The sequence below is a fragment of the Alligator mississippiensis genome, chromosome 5 (genome assembly GCF_030867095.1).
Source record: "Alligator mississippiensis isolate rAllMis1 chromosome 5, rAllMis1, whole genome shotgun sequence".
Classification (NCBI taxonomy): domain Eukaryota; kingdom Metazoa; phylum Chordata; order Crocodylia; family Alligatoridae; genus Alligator; species Alligator mississippiensis.
This window is the reverse complement of record NC_081828.1, coordinates 121,880,849-121,896,823: the sequence shown is the minus strand read 5'-3', so window position 1 is coordinate 121,896,823 and position 15,975 is coordinate 121,880,849. Positions and strand designations below refer to the sequence as shown.

General features: G+C 46.5%; 1 protein-coding gene across 1 annotated transcript in view; it reads right to left on the bottom strand.

Annotated features, from left to right (window-relative positions):
- Positions 1–2,098: 2,098 nt before the first annotated feature.
- Positions 2,099–15,975, bottom strand: part of LANCL2 (LanC like glutathione S-transferase 2) — a 44,630-nt gene continuing 30,753 nt past the window's right edge. The window contains exons 8-9 of the mRNA XM_006275620.4: positions 9,513–9,585; positions 2,099–5,311 (exon numbers count right to left, since the gene is read on the bottom strand). Of these exons, the coding sequence (XP_006275682.3) occupies positions 5,196–5,311; positions 9,513–9,585 (189 nt within the window). The 3' untranslated portion in view covers positions 2,099–5,195. The remainder of the gene's footprint in view (positions 5,312–9,512; positions 9,586–15,975) is intronic.

Below are 15,975 nucleotides of genomic sequence, written 5' to 3'. Positions count from 1 at the left end.
TTCATTCCACTGAGCCTACAAGACGCTGTTGTCATACCAGGCAGAGCAATACTTTTTCATTTAAAAAAAAACAAAAAACAAAAAAACAACTTTCCCTCTTGCTTGTTTTCTCTTTCATGCTACTCCCCCATTTCCCTACCCAACCTAGCCTCCTGCTTGCCCATAACATGACCAAGTTCAACTCTGGTGCATCTCCATTGCCTGCAGGTGCCTTTTTTACTCAGGCTATATTTACTTCATTAATTCTTAAGTAAAAATTATGAGATGATTTCTCCAAATAATAGCAATAATAATAAAAAAAATGCGTGCGCCTGTTTAAGTCCATGTCTGGCAAAGAATGTGCTAGCAGCAGCATTTCATTATCACTTCTGGAATGGGTAACATGGTGACAGGTGATGGTTTCAACCCTCTGGCATCTTATGATATTGTGGAAACAAACACTTGGGAATATATTTTCCAGGAAGCACGTAAAAGTAAAAAAGCATAAATGTACTACTGGTACCATTTTAATCAGTCTCCACGTTTACAGGGTTGTAATAGTGGTAGTGTTGAGATAGGTTGGCAAAAATAATATCGCCTTTAAAAGTCTGTTCCTCCATCCCGTGTACCAAAAAAACCACTAAACACTCACCAATATTTCCATACTGTCTGCACTTAGCTCAATGACTCTGAGCTACCTGCTTTAGGTTGACGCACAGATTTTTTGTTTGGCCCCCAAGCAACCAGAAGGGTTGAGGAAGCGTGGATTTTTATGTGGAATGGTCGGTGTCGCTGTATCACTGCCGGACAACCCAACCAGAAGGGTTGAAACCAACCCAAGAATAGGGCAAGGTAGGGCCAGGACACGTCCAGTAGTTGTTTCTGAAGGCATATAGGATGCTTTTGATCATAGGCAATCCTCTTGATGGGCACCATCCACTAACCCTAGCAGAGCAGGACCAGGAAGGAGGGCACAAAGGGAAAAGGTTGTATGTGAGCTCGACAACCTTGTAGGCTCAGTGGTTGCTTGATGTAGGATCAGGGTGTGTCTTCTACTATCTGGAAGCTTTGAGTAGAAGTGGATAAATCCAGTTTTACACCCTATGGAAGCTGGGCCTTAGGTTAATGTTTGGGCCACTAGTGTCACCTATGAAACCAAAGGAAAAGCATCTGTCACACATCTTCTCCGCTTCCCCCTGAAAGCTGTCAGTTAACTGTTAGCTCCCAGCTATTAACTGAGCTGTTACTGAATGAGGCAGAGATCTGTGGGAGGGTTTGTAAAGTCTTACCTTTGTAGGGCTGATATGGAAAGGGAGTGAGCTATAGGGCTAGGTCTAGCATCATGGGGTGGAGAGATTTGTGTCACACTGCATAACTGCTATGTGTCTTACTGCACAGTAGTAGACCCATGCAACGCATGGGAACAAGTACTTAAAAGTGAGATTCATGAAGGCTGGAGTGCTGTTCTGGTGACCCATTAGAAGATGATGAAGATACAGCTGCAACTTAAACCATGCTGCTCAAAGAGTACTACCCATTGTGGTCTTGCATACAGCTGCATTTAATGCGTTCTGAAAAGGCCATGAAAAAGCCTCATCTCTGCAGCTGTAAGTGGATGTTCAAGAAAAGGGAAATGTAACAGTTGAAACACATTACACAATTGACTTTTATGAAAGGTTTGGTGGATACTCCCTTAAAACTGGAAAATATCTATTAGCCTCTGATGAAACTTACTGGGTAGCAACATTTTGGAATGTAAGAAGTTTTGTAAAATCAGAGGTTTTGAACGTTAGGCTTTGCCTGACAAATCTATTGCCCAAACGTACATGATACACCGATCCAGGGAGGCAGGCAACCAGCAGGCAAAACTGTACTCTGAGGTGACCTGCAGTAAAGATACTGCTTAGGACTGAAAACGGGGTGAGCAGCACTGGAGAACTTTCAGGGCTATTAATGTGGTTACAAAAATATGCTGCAGACTTGTTTTCACCCTTTGAGATTTCTATTCCATTTAATAAAATGCAAATAGAAGCTATTCATCTGCTAAGGAGGCCAAACCATTTTTGTATGGTGAAATGGACATTTTATGTGCGTGAAAGGTGTTGTTTTTTTTAACAAGTTACCGCCACACACAATGAATTTTACTAATAAAACCAAAGAACCAAACATTAGCAAATTCTTGTTCTACAGAAAGAGCTTCTTGGATTTTAACAACACTGCTGTTCTTTTGCAAGAGATGGAGTATTACACATGGACAAGGCAAAACCAAGGACTCTTAAGACATTTTAAAATATTAGCTAGCTGTGGATCCTGGACACGCACACAAAAAAAGAAGAAAATCCTAGAATTTGCTGTTTAAATACACAGGCAGACCTACACAACATCCACTCCTGTTGGCCCACTGCCTTCCGTGCATCACAAAGCTTGCAGTAACAAAAAGAAGGATCCATCGCAAAAGATGTGTGAAGATGAGAGCAATAGACTGCTGTATCTGTCTTACTTTACACAGTACATTTCCAATGTAGCTAGTGCCCACGAAGAGAATTTCAAGGGAAATGGCGCCAGCTTTGATCAGCAGCAAAGGTCTGGGAGGGTGCAGCCATAGATACAGGCAGAGAGCTGGCAGCTGTCTTGGGCCTTGTTTTGACCACTGAACATTTTTTTCCCAGTGATTAGCCTAGTTACAGAACAGCTTTAATACATATATGTTATTTTTTTTAAACTAGCCTCTAGAAAGAGCACATATATTCCATGCCACTTCCTCCTTATGAGATTCTGCTGCATATGTATAGCGGTCTTGCAGTTTGAGAAGAAGGCAGTGAGGGACAAACCCTGCCTTACCTACCTAGACTTGTCTGTTCCATTGTTGCATGACAGTTGTGGAATAAAAGTAGTCGGTAAGGTGAACCACCAGAGAAGCAGGCTGAAGCCCAGGTTGTTATTTCAATGGGTTTTCACAGCAGGTCCATTTCCTTACTGAATAGCATACTTGCCAAGACCAGTGATCAGAGGGAACATAAACTGTTCTCACCCTAACTATGCCAACTATATACAGCCCAGTTGGCATGGCCTTCTTAGATGCATTTAATGCAGGTTATGGAGAAATTAACTAATTAGATAGAATTAAACAGGGTTGGGAATGGATTTGCTGTGCATCAAGTCCACAATAACTGTGGCTACTGGAAGATGACCTGGGACAATCTACCTGTGAATGAAACAGAGTAAAGGACCATAGTTCACCTGTGTGTTGCAGGACAGGAGCAGATATATGAAACAGCTACCTCAGAGCAGCTGGTAGGTGGTAAGTCCTCTTGCTCCTTTTAACTCAGTAAAATTGGTCTGTCAGTCCAATTCCCCCAGTGTAGTCCTCCCCTGCTCAGGTCAGATAATTCTTCATGGCCCCTTTCTTGAGTGTTCATGTTCTTTTTACCACCACCTTTCCATTCTTTCCTTCTCTACTAAGTAACCTGTTACCTATGTCTGTATTTCCATCCCTCCCCTTTCCTGAATGGCAGCCAGCCTTGGATGCCCGTCTTTTACTGGGTTTGCAAATTCTCTCATGCTGTTTATGTCCTACAGACCCACCTTGACCAACACTAGATGTGAAGATGTGAGCTGTACTGTATTAGATTGCTTTTCCACTTGTACTGCTTCCACTGGGACATGAAACTAAGACAGGGTCTTAACTTAATAACTTGCAAGTAATGCCTGAGAAGGAAAGTAAGTCATGTATTACTGTTCTGAGACTGATTATAATGACCGGCCTGTGACTCAACAATATGAAGGCAGAGTTCATAATTATGTCAGCACATGAATGAAAGGTTAATTGGGTCTCCGATATTAGTCAGACTATGTCCATAGTAGATGTCAATTAAAATGAGACACCTGGAAGGGCAGAACAGAAGAAGAGAGCATAAAGCTATATGTACCATTTGCTGTTGGCACCTATTTTAAAGGAGCTCAATTCTCTTTGTGAACTAGAGGCCTAGAAACTCATGAGTACACAAAGGTGTAACACAGCTGCACCGTACTGTTAGGGTGAGTTGATAATGCACCACACGATGAAAATGAAAGTATTAAAATGAAAAGTATTAAAATGAAAATTCAAGCCTCAACTGCAGGGACTGAGGTTTTTAAGACAAATTTCAACTGCAGGTCAACACTGATAGGTTGTTTTGCTTATTAATACTTCTGTGCCTCCCACAAGGCTAACTATTGCCCCTGTCATACTAGACTCTTCAAATTTAAAAAGAGAAGGTGAAAGGAGAAAAACTAATTTTCCGATTTCAGAAGTGGTGCTAATTTCTGAGTTACCAGCAAGAGGCTTCCACGGCCTCTCCCTACATTTACTTGCATATTGTAGATCACACATCTTCACAGGATGTGCTTATTATAAACCAAAGGACGTGAATAAGAGACATAGAAATGCTCTCACTGTTCTACTGTTTGCTGGAACAGATAACAGCATGCAGTCCCTAAAGCACTTATCAACAGAGAACAAGAAATAATATGTTCCTGCTGCTACTGTATAGAGAAGTGGTGCTCTAAAAGCAGGAAAGCTTACAATTTCCATTAATGATTTTGGATGCCTCTATTTTGGGGGACAGTAATGAGTTCAGGAAATGAATGCTGTGTGAGAATTACTACTTACTCAAGTTTAGGCCTGTCTCATTAAACATCTCTGTAGAGGATGAGAAAACAAAGCAGTAATACAAACACGCTTTGTTTTGTTTCAAAATTACCAACTCGCTTTAGACAAGCAGGTATTAAATTTGGGCACTATACTATCCAGATTCTCTCATTGGTCACATCAAACAGAATTGTATCAGTAGTCACACTGCAGAAAAAGGTGCTGCTATTCATGCACAAAGGGACAGGACTAGGATTCACACAAATGGAGAGCGTTTAGCCTACCGCAAAAGACTCATGTCTACAGACAATACCAAGAAACATGCAAACACTTGAAAGACCTGAAGAGAACAATTGCAAAAAAAGAATTCAGAACTTAATGTTTCTTTCTCCACCACTGAAGGCAACACTTCAACGAAACGTGGATGTGGCTTCTTCTTTCATTCATGCTCTAATGACTTGTGGTCCTTTGGAGAAGACGGTGAGAGAAGGGACTTCCCTTGTTTAGGATTAAAAGTTGGGTCAGTATCAGAGGCACTAGACAGTCTCATCACTTTTGGTATCTAGTTTCCATTCAAATGGATCTCTTAGCTGTCCTGTTCCACTTTGTTTTCTCTCTTTTGAGGTCCAAGTTCAAATGCTGGAAACCAGGAAGTCTCTGGTACCAATACATCCGAAAGGAAGTGAATAGCTCCTGCCATGCCTGAAACATACACATTGGTTTCTTCTTTTTACAATGTCCTAGGAATCAAAACAGTTCAAACCAGAAGTAGCTCAACCCATCATACCAGCCTCCACCCAGCCATTCTTTGTACTAACATGGCACTAACATGGCGCATAGTCCTCGGGACTTTGCCAGAGTGCATGGATTCAACTGCAGGAGTAAGGGCTTAGATTGTACACGCTTCAAATCAGGGATAATTTCTTCCTCTATATCTGAAAACAAGCTTGCACGCTTTGGATGCTGCCATATTTACTTAATTCCAAGACAAGGTCTTTTCCCCCTCATTCATCATGGGGAAAACAAATGAATGTCCTCTTGGACTCAGGTATCAGACTCCTCCAACTCCAGTCAAGCCAGGCTCCCCACAGCTCCCAGCTGGAGCAGTCCAACTCCCAGCGGATGCAGGAATGGGGCAGGGATGGGGAGGCCCAGAACTACTCCTGACCTTCTCTGGCTCCATGCTGTAAGGAGCAGCTGTGGCAGTGCACAACCTGCTCCTTCCAGCCTGCTCCCACCCAGCAGGGGAAGGAGGGCAAAGGTTGGGCAGAGAAGGAGGAACCTGTGCATTGCCCCCAAATGTCCCCAGTTGAGTTGGCACCTTTTATAGCTGCTCTCTGTAGTGCAGGGCAGGAGTGGGTTGGGGAAAACAGTAGAGGGGGTGGGGAACAGACTGCCTGCTCCCCACAGTACTTGCCTACCCACCAACTGCCCCTCCCTCCCTGCCACTGCTGCTTTCCTGCTGCAGTGGTGGTGTGGGGGGCAAATTCAAAGATAACTCCCCAATCATTAGATTCTAGGTTAATAAGTTAATTAATAATTTTCCATGCCTAGAATCTAATTATTGGGGGGGAGGGGGGTAAAGTTGGATTTGGGTAAATAAGGTATTTCAATCTAAAATGTTCTAAGTTAAACTGTCTCTCCATGTGGGGAGCTTTGCAAATAACCTCCATTTTCTGAAACCTCAGTCGTAATAACCTGGCAGACCCCAGCATGCTGGGCAAGCAAGGTATAGGGCTATGCGAAACTGCACCGTTTCATTTCGACTTCTGTTTCGCCATTTTGAAGGGACAGTGTTTTGTTTCGCGTTTCGTTTAGTTTCGAAGCACTGTTCCATTCCATTTCTTTGAAACTGTTTTGCCCGTTTCGACGGGTTTCAATGTTTCACCCATAGGCTATAATGGGGAATCATGAAAATGCCTATAACTTTGTCATTTCTTGCCTGATCAGACGAACATTTCAGAGATGCCCCTTCTGAGGGCATGAAGTCTGCCAAGTTTCAAGGAGATAGGTACAGGGGTATCTGGGACACTGTACCTCAAAGTGCAAAAAGCAAAACTCGGGTCACTTACTGGCAGTGGCAGCCTCCTGTCATCCCGCGTGCAGATCTGGGGGTCCACACCCTCGGGAGGGCTGTGCCAGACTCCTCCCGGGGGTGCAGATCCCTGGATCTGTACTCAGGATGACAGGAGGCTGGTGCTGCTGCTGCCGCCTGGGACTGTCACTGGGCGCAGCCTGTGCCCAGTGCCAGGAAGACTGGTGCTGCTACTGCCCTGAGGCAGCAGTGGCAGCCTCTTGTCATCCCGCTCGCAGATCTGGAGGCCCGCGCCCCCAGGAGTCCAGCAGCACTGGAAGGGCAGGTTGAGCCGGCAGAACTGCCTGGAGTGCAGTCTGGGCTCTCCCTGCCTCCCACCACCGGGCTGGACTCCAAGCGGCTCCATCAGCCCCATGGAGCTCAGCTCGGTGGTGGGAGAGCCAGTGGCGGAGCCACTCAGAGCACAGCCTTGGCCAGTGGAGCTGGCAGAGCCGGTTGGATCACAGCCTTGGCTCTCCCCCACCTCCTGCCATCAGGCTACACTCTGAGCGGTTCCACCAGCCCCAGAGCTGAGCCTGGTGGCAGGAGGCGAGGGAGAGCCACTGGTCAGGGCTGCGCTCCGAGCGGCTCCGCCACTGGTTCTCCACCAGGCTCAGCTCCGTGGGGCTGAGGAGCCTCCAGCCGCCATGCTGTGCTTGCCAGGGCTGCACTCTGACCGGCTCTGCCAGCCCCATGGAGCTGTGCCCAGTGGCAGGAGGCAGCGGGATAGCCAGTGGTGGAGACACTCGGAGCATGGCCCTGGCAAGCACAGCCTGGCATCAGGAGGTTTTGCAACCCCACGGAGCTGAGCCTGGCAGCACGAGGTGGAGGAGAGCCACTGGCCAGGGCTGCACTCAGAGCGGCTCTGCCACTGGCTATCCCGCTGCCTGGCTGAGCTCCGTAAGGCTGGCAGAGCCGCTCAGCATGCAGCTCTGGCTCTGCCCCGCCTCCTGCCACCGGGCTGCTTCAAAACTCAAAAGCTTTCAAAACAGTTTGAGTGCCCTCATTTCATTTCAACCCCTTTTTGAAGCCTTTTGTTTAGTTTCGATTTCACCGTTTCGAGCTCAAAGTGCATCAAAACAGCTTTGAAATTAAACACTCGTCAAAATATCACACAGCCCTAGTATGCATGTACACATGTATGCAGAAGCTGCATGCACATGCCTCAAAAAAGAAAGGCTCTTGTGTGTTAGCTGTCATGCAAGACACACAATACAAAGGCAATTTCAACATCAAAAGTGGTAAAGTCATATCAATTTAGAGTAAGTATTGATATTCTGCAAAGATACCTGTAATGTTTTCCAACTGATTTCTCCCACTGGTGGTATATAGCACTGTAGGAATGGTTATTTTGCAGTTTAACAAGGTAACAAGGATTGCTTTCCAAAACAATTACTTCCTGCATGTTGAACTTGATTTTTTTTTTTTAAATAAGGCTTTTCTTTATCTCTTTTAGATAAGCAATGTAAGGCAGGGGCTGCTGCAGTGTTTTAATGAGAGAGGATGTTTAAAAGACTGCAAAGAACCCAGCTCTCTCCCAATCAAGTTCGCCAGCTTTTATACTGCTCATTCAAAGTAGGAAAGCTTTCCTAAATAGGCCTCTGATTTGAAAGATGATAATATCTTAAAGCAGTGGTGCTAAAGATCTGTCCCACGGAGCAGTGTCATCCATCCCCATGGGTCTGACAATCTGGCAGCAGAGGAGCAGCAAGTTTCCAGATTCGTGGAGATCCCAGCATGGCCCAGCACAATGGGGTCAGGCTGGTGTGTGGCCAGGTCAGGCACACCGACCCTGCGCTGGACCTGGCCCCACAAGGATGAGCACAACTGTTTCAAAAGGTACTAGGGCCCAGTTTTATCCAAGCATGTTTAGGTTAAAACTCTCACTGAGTGAAAATGCTCGTGCATGTTTGTAAGGGGACAATTTTGAACCATTAGATTTTGCAAAATTTGATTATTAATAATCATCTAAAATGTGAGCCTCAAGAGCTGTCAGTCTCTCCCAAACTGTCACTTCCATTTTAAAAAGAGGTTCTTGCAGGTCACCATATACCCCTAAGCAGTCAAAAAGGACGAAGCTGCTGCTTCCTGTTCTCAACAGGTTTCTCATCTTTTGAACGTCCTTGGTTTATCTTACCAGTGACTGAGAAAAACTGCATTAAGTCCTGTAATTTCACACATTTATGCTAGATGGCGCACTAGACTCAGTTTAAAAATGAAACTGAGAAGCTAGTTTAAAACCATCTCAGGTTTAAGACTATGGTTCTGTTTCAGTTTATGTAAGAATTAAGGAGATGGCAGGAAAGCACCCTCTGAAATGTATCTGGGGAATAACTGAAAAGCCTTTAATTGCCAAACGGCATTTTTTCCCCTCTCTCTAGCTTTTGGGGGAATTTGGATGTTGTTAGGGCTCAAGGAAGGGAACATTAGCCTTGTATTTGTCAGGGCTTAGTTCTGATGGGCAAGTTTTCCAACATGGCTCAAAAAAAAAAAATAAAAAAAAAATCACATTTATCTGTCAACATCCTTACCCAACCCCTCACTTGTGATGATCCATATGGTATTCCTGTGAGGAAGGACCATCATCCATCCCACTGTCTGGACTTTTGTCCCAAGACACACTTTTATACAGGACTCCAAAAGCTGAGAACTCACCAGACCCTGATGAATCTATTGAATTTCTATACTAGAAGTTGGTATAGTGCAGATTTTAAAAGATTTTTTACATAGAGGAAGAGATCACAGCTTTCTCAGATCCCCATCAGGAGCCACAACCACAATATCATACTTCATCCTGATACGATATGGCTGGTAGTAACATCACTTTACCTTCAAAGAGGGAGTAAGGTCGGTCGGGAATACGACATCCATGAGCACCATACTCTAAACACCACTCTGCAAACTGAGAGGGCAGAGCGGAAAAAAAATATGGGTCAATTAGTCAGTGGGGACTAATTAGTAATGGGGAAAAATAACTGTTAAATGGATATTTAGAGAAGGCAAACTTGGACACCACACTACATGAAGACATTTTCATATATAGAAAATACAATGAGACAAGCAGCAAAAAATAGGAATCATTATCTAAGATTGAAGCTGTCCTGTTTTACTCTTAATAATGCTGTAACTAATTTTCAGGAATTAGAAGTGGGAATTAACTGAAATCCTCACTGTGGTGATGTAGATTAATTAGTGGGACTGTATTTACTTACCTTTAATGCTGGACACCATGAAAGACAGGAAAAACCCTTGCAGGTGAGTTTCAAGGGCAAACAGATGCTGTGCTAGAAAAGCAGCTCTTTCTCTCTCTTGCCACTAATGTACCCTTGTGGTCATGACTCTTGCCCATTAATCACATTTCTATTTCCTTCCCTTGATCATGTTCTATATAATATTCAAGTGCTATTAAATTAGTCTTATTTTTGGCCTCCCTGAGCCTTCTGGAAAAAAATCACTGCAAATACAATTAGATGATTACAGTTGTCAATACTTTGTTTTAAATAGTTTTACATTTTCCAGATTGGGTTGTTGGGATTTGTCTAGGATGCTCCCGCCTTGAGTGGGGGCTTGGATTAGATGATTTCCAGAGGTCCTTTCTAACCCCATTTTACTGTGATTCACATTAAATGGGAGTCTCCATTAAAATCTGTACATTTCCAGGTATGCTTGATTAGTATTTTGACAGCAGCTGGGATACTTTGTCTAGGCAATGCCACAAATACTGCACTAGCCTTAACTGCTTGCAACATGCACCTGGGAAGATTTTAAATGGCAACAACTGCATACAAGCTCCTCAAAATTGGCCTACAGGAACCCCATATATTCCTGGGGCCGTCTTGGCTTCATTATATAAACTGTTGCTTTTCTACAGTGTTGAAGGAAAAAGGGGGCTTTGAGCTGAAAGATTTGTGCAAAGCACCTGTTTAAACAGACTTGCCTCTTGTTTTGAACACACTTGTGGAGGACAGCTCCTCCTTTGCAGCAGGGGTCACCACCGTTCCATTTTTGCTAGACTATTTTCTTTGAGCAGAGAAAGATAGTTAGCTATCTAAGTCTGAAGGCCATCAGAAAACAGGTGAGAATTGCACCTTATGGACTAAATTTAAATTTAGATTTAAAGAAATCTATTTAGTTAGCCTAAAACTTCACTAACACTTAGAAAAATTCTATAGATTCAAGTCTAGTTCTGCCTTCATTTACAAAATAAATACTGTAATTCTGACTTCAGGGGGAGTCACATCTGTATGACTGGGAGAAGACTTGGACCTAAAAGATTATATGTATGAGACATATTAATAGTTAGTGATTTTGTTGTTGTGGTTTGTTTTTTTAAAGCAGCTCTCCCTCCTCAGTGACAGCCACTTCTGGGGGCATATGCTAAAGTAGAGGAAAAAAAAAAAGGAATAGGAGAAAGGGGTAAATATATATCCTTTGTCTTCTGGTTTAATTCCTGATTTGGTCTCAGAGTTGCTCTTTGAGACAGAACCACCCCATGACAAAGAATACAGGCAGAAGGCAGAGTAGATTTGCACCTTATAGACTTTTTTACAGGAGAAAAAGAAATGTGTTCTGGCTGGGATGGTCAGCAGGAAAGCAGCTGGCCCAGGATGAATTTGTGCATGGGTAGGTCCTGACTTCATAAACTGTTTAAAAGTGTTTTTGCAATTTCATTTTCAGAGAAAAACTCCTTATTCCTAGCTATGTGAGATGGAGGAAGGTCACAGGACCTCCCTCCACTCGCAGAGAGTTTATCTAGCAAGCAGAACAGCTTGTTGTGAGCTACAAAACACTCAGTAAATAACTAAACAAAAGTTGCAAAGCTAGGAGGTGAAGAGCTTAGGCTCGCTTTGTCCCAAAAACCCCAATTCCCATTTTCTTCCAAATCCTTCTAATTGGTGTATGCAACAGCAGACAGGTCTCTGCCTTCAGCCTTATGCTATCAATGCAAGCAGATGCTATGGTGACTGACAGAAGCTGTGTCATTAACTCCAGAGATAGGCGCAGGTACTCACTGCCACTGCACACCCTATTCTATGCTGTTACTTTATGGAAAAGTGCCAGCAGGCCCTTCCTTAGCACGGTGGAAAAAATCTCTTGTCCAAATACATAGGAGGCTGCTTCAGCATGTTGGAGACTCCCAAAACACAAAAGGGTGGCAATAGTGCCACACACTAGTGTCTTCTCACTCCTGTAGAAAAGGCATACAACAAAAAAATCCTACACAGTGGTGCAGGATGATGCTATGGTTAGGGTACTAACCTGGAACAGGGAGTTTAATATCCTGCTATGACACAGCCTTCCTGCGTGACCTTGGACAAGGGATGAAGGCAGTGTCCAGGTTTCACTTGCTCAGCCGTGGCACCCTCAAACACGCTGTGCTGCTCTATGCACTCCCCCTCCAAACAGAGCAGTCTGGTTGTGCTAGTTAGCTGCATTTGTGCAGCATCAGTGACAGCTTTCACTGTTTCCAGGCAGGGAAACAGCCCAATGCAGTGTTTGAAAGCGATGCTGCCAGCTATGTAAGTTTTGAGTGGATGCGGCCCAGGTCGCTGCCTCAGTTTCCTGTTTGTAAAATGATACTTCTCTATGATTCTCCCTCACCCAGGTACCCCCATATTTATCTGGGGGCTCCCCCAGGGATCCTCACTCTTCCCCCTCTATATCTTCTTTGGATAACCTCTTCCACATGCACAGATCCTCTTTTCTCCTTTTGTTGAGACTAAAAATTTTGGCCTGTCTCTAATGCTCCCTTTTGAATGTCTATCTGTCAGCTCACACTTAATAACATGGCTAACCATGTTAAATTTCACATTGTCCAAGTCCTTCCTACCTCTCTTCTCTAGTGATAGTGGACATCCCCATCATGTTACCTGTCACTCAGGCCTGTATTCTGGACTCAGATGTTGCCGTAGGTCTTCACATCCAGGCTGTCTCTTGGTATAATGTCTCAGCCTTTCCTATCCATCAAATAACTAAAAAAAATGTTCTCTGGGATCTTATCTGACATCTCAATTCTTGCAGTAACTTTTCCTCTGGCACTGACAAATGCAATCTTGTGCTGCGAAGCCCATCCAGGACGCTGCTGCCAAGGATCATCTTCCTAGCCTGTTGTTTTGAGTGTCCCCACTTCATTTACATTCCTCCAGCAAGTCTCTCTTCTGTGTTGCATAAGCATAAGCTACTTGCCTTCACTTTCAAAGCCCTTCACAGCCCATCCTCACTTGAGACAGCAAATCACATTCAGCATCAAAAAAGCTTAGCTGTGGCCCAGACAGGAGGGTCACTTCCACTGCCTGCTTATTTTCAAGCAAGCTCTTTTGTGACTTTTCCTATCCTGCTACTTAATAGGGCTGTGTGAAGCTTTGGTAGCCGATTCGGTAGCCAAATCGATCTGGAGGAGATTTGACCCGAATCTCCAAATCCAAATCAAATTGGGAGACCAATTAAAAGGCCTGAATCAAATTGGAAGCCTCCGAATCGATTTGGAAAAGATTCGGCCATAAACTAAACAGGCAGCAGTCCTCACCATGCTGGACACAGCTGCCTCCAGCTGGTAAGTCTGTTGTGGAGGGCAGAGCGGGGAGGGAAGGAGTGGGGGGAGGGAGGGATTAGGGCTGGAACAAGCTGCCAGCTGGGACAAGCTGCCTGGGGGGGTGCAGGATGCAGGCACAGCAGTGCTAGGGGCCGGGGGTGCGATGCAGGTATGGCTGACTCTGGGCAGAAGGGGGCAAGTGGCAGCAGTGCATAGCCCCTGCTCCCAGTGGTGCTGCACCCACATCCTGTGCCCCCCCCACCCCAGCTGGGCAAAAAGCGGAAGCACCCGGATCCCACAGTGCCCAGCCAAGGTGGGGGTGAGTGGGATGCGGGAGGGACTGGGGCTGGGACAAGCTGGCCAGCTGGAGCAGGGGGGTGCGGGATGCGGGCACAGCAGCGCTGGAAGCAGGGGCTACACCCTGCTGCCGCTTGCCCAGCCGAGGCGGGGGGGCACAGAATACAGGCATTGCTGCTGCTTGCCCAGTCGGCCGGACACTGGCAACATGGGGCGGGGGGCATGGGATTTGGGCGTTGCTGCTGCTCGCCCAGCTGGCACGGGGGGTGGGCGCTGATGCCATTTGCCCAGCCAAGGCAGGGGGTACAGGATGCGGGTGCTGCCGCCGCTTGGCAAGCTGGGGTGGGAGGGCCGTGGGATGCAGGCACGGCACCACTGGGAGTGGGGGCTATGCCCTGCTGCCCCTTGTCCTCTTCTGGCCAGAGTGAGCTGTGCCTGCATTGGCTGGGCAAGCGGCGGCAGGGCATAGCCCCCGCTTTCAGTGCTGCTGTGCCCGCATCCCGCGCCCCCCTGCCCTGGCTGGCCAGCTTGTCCCAGCCCCAGCCCCAGCCCCAGCCCCAATCCCTTCCTTCCCCATACCCTTTCCTCCCTTCTTTGCCCACCACAACACTTACCAGCTGGAAGCAGCTGTGTCCAGCGTGGTGAGGACTGCTGCCTGTTTAGTCTACGGTTGAATCTCCGAAGCAGCTCTGAATCTTCGGATCCATTTCAACCAAATCGATTCGGGACAGTGATTTGAATCTCTGAATTGAATCACTGTCCCTCTGAATTGGCCAAATCCGAATCTGAAGCAAATACTTGCTGCTTTGCGCAGACCTACTACTTAAACTTGGAAAGAGCTCCCACAATCCCTAAACCATTATTTTCAAGCAAGCCCTTTTGTGCCTTGTCCTATCCCAGGGGTAGGCGATGTTTTTGGGCAGAGTGCCAGAAACACCTGCAACCTCGACTTGTAAGATGTTGCTGAGCTGGGGCAGATGGTGCGGAAACTGCGAGGGGTCCGATCCTTGTTGTGGCACCACACACCTGGCCCCTTCCCCGCTGTCCGCCCAGAGGCACACATGCCAACAAAATACTAGGGGTGCACTGACAGAATTTTTGAACCAATACCAATGGCCGATTTTAATGAGCCATATTGGCCAATGCTGATCCGATATGCAGCCAGGCATCCTGGAAAGCAGTATCTGGCTGGTAAGCCTGTTGTGGGGAAAGGGGCAAGGGGGGAGAGAAGGGGCATGGGGGGGGTCAGATTGAGGCCCCCATGATGAGGGAGGGAGTGGGGCTGGGGCTGCACAGCCAGGGCAGGGGAAGGAGCCACAAGCGGCTCGTCTGCAGGGTGAGGCTCCTGCCACTGCACGCATCCTGGGAGGGCATTGGGGGGGGGGGTGTACCCTTGGATCTGCATGTGGGGTGAGGATGGGCTGCTGTTGCGGGCTGGTGCCAGGGTGGCACTGAGTTCTTCCTGGCCAGGGGAGGGGGTGGTGTTGAGGTCGGGGCTGCACTTAGGGTGGGCGGCGGTGGTGCTGGGAGGGGACTATGGGGGGGGCTGCAGCCACCCCAAAATTTGCCATAGCCCCCCTCCCAGCACTGCTGCCACCCCCAGCCCCACTCCCTCCTTCTCTGCTGGGGTCTCAATCTGTGCCCATCCCCCCAATGCCCCTTCCCTCACAAAAGACTTACCAGCCGGACCCGGCTGCTCTCCATCCTGGCGGGCTCCACTCCTGGCTGTCTGTGTGCTGTGCTGCGCATGCACTGGGCATTTAATTGGCCACACCAGCCAAAAAAAGCCGATTGCTGATACAGTCAATTTTCCTTATATCGGTGCCAATCTAATATGGGACCAATGTATCGGTGCACCTCTTCAAAATGCCTTCGTGTGCCATACTCTGGTACCCATGCTGGGGGTTGTCTATCCCTGTCCCATCCTGCTACTTAAACTTGGAAAGAGTGCCTGAAGCACCCACAATCCCATAACCATTATTTTTAAGCAAGCCCTTTTGTGCCTTCTCTTATCCTGCTACTTAAACTTGGAAAGAGCTCCTTATAAGCACCCACAATCCCTAAACAATCTTCCAGTCCCTGATTTTAAAAAAACCTCTCCTTTTGCCATGACACCTACCAGACACTTTAACAGTTAAGCTGCTGATGCACTAGGACTAGAGCTATCATGTTAACCAGTATGCTCTCAAACTCTTTCCTTGGGCTACGTGGTCTGAGTGCCTCTAACTAGATTGCAATGCCTCTGGGATAGACTTATTTTGAGTTTGTACAGCACCTGGCACTTGGGGGCCTGGACCACGACTAAGGCTGATAGGCTCTATGATAACATTAGCATTTCAGCATCTCAGAGGTGTTGGAGGCACCTCTGAGCAACTTTCAACCTCTGTAAGCAGCTCAGAGGTACTTCCAACAGAGACTTAGAGGCACTCCAATACTATGGTAGCACCATATAAGTACTGAGAA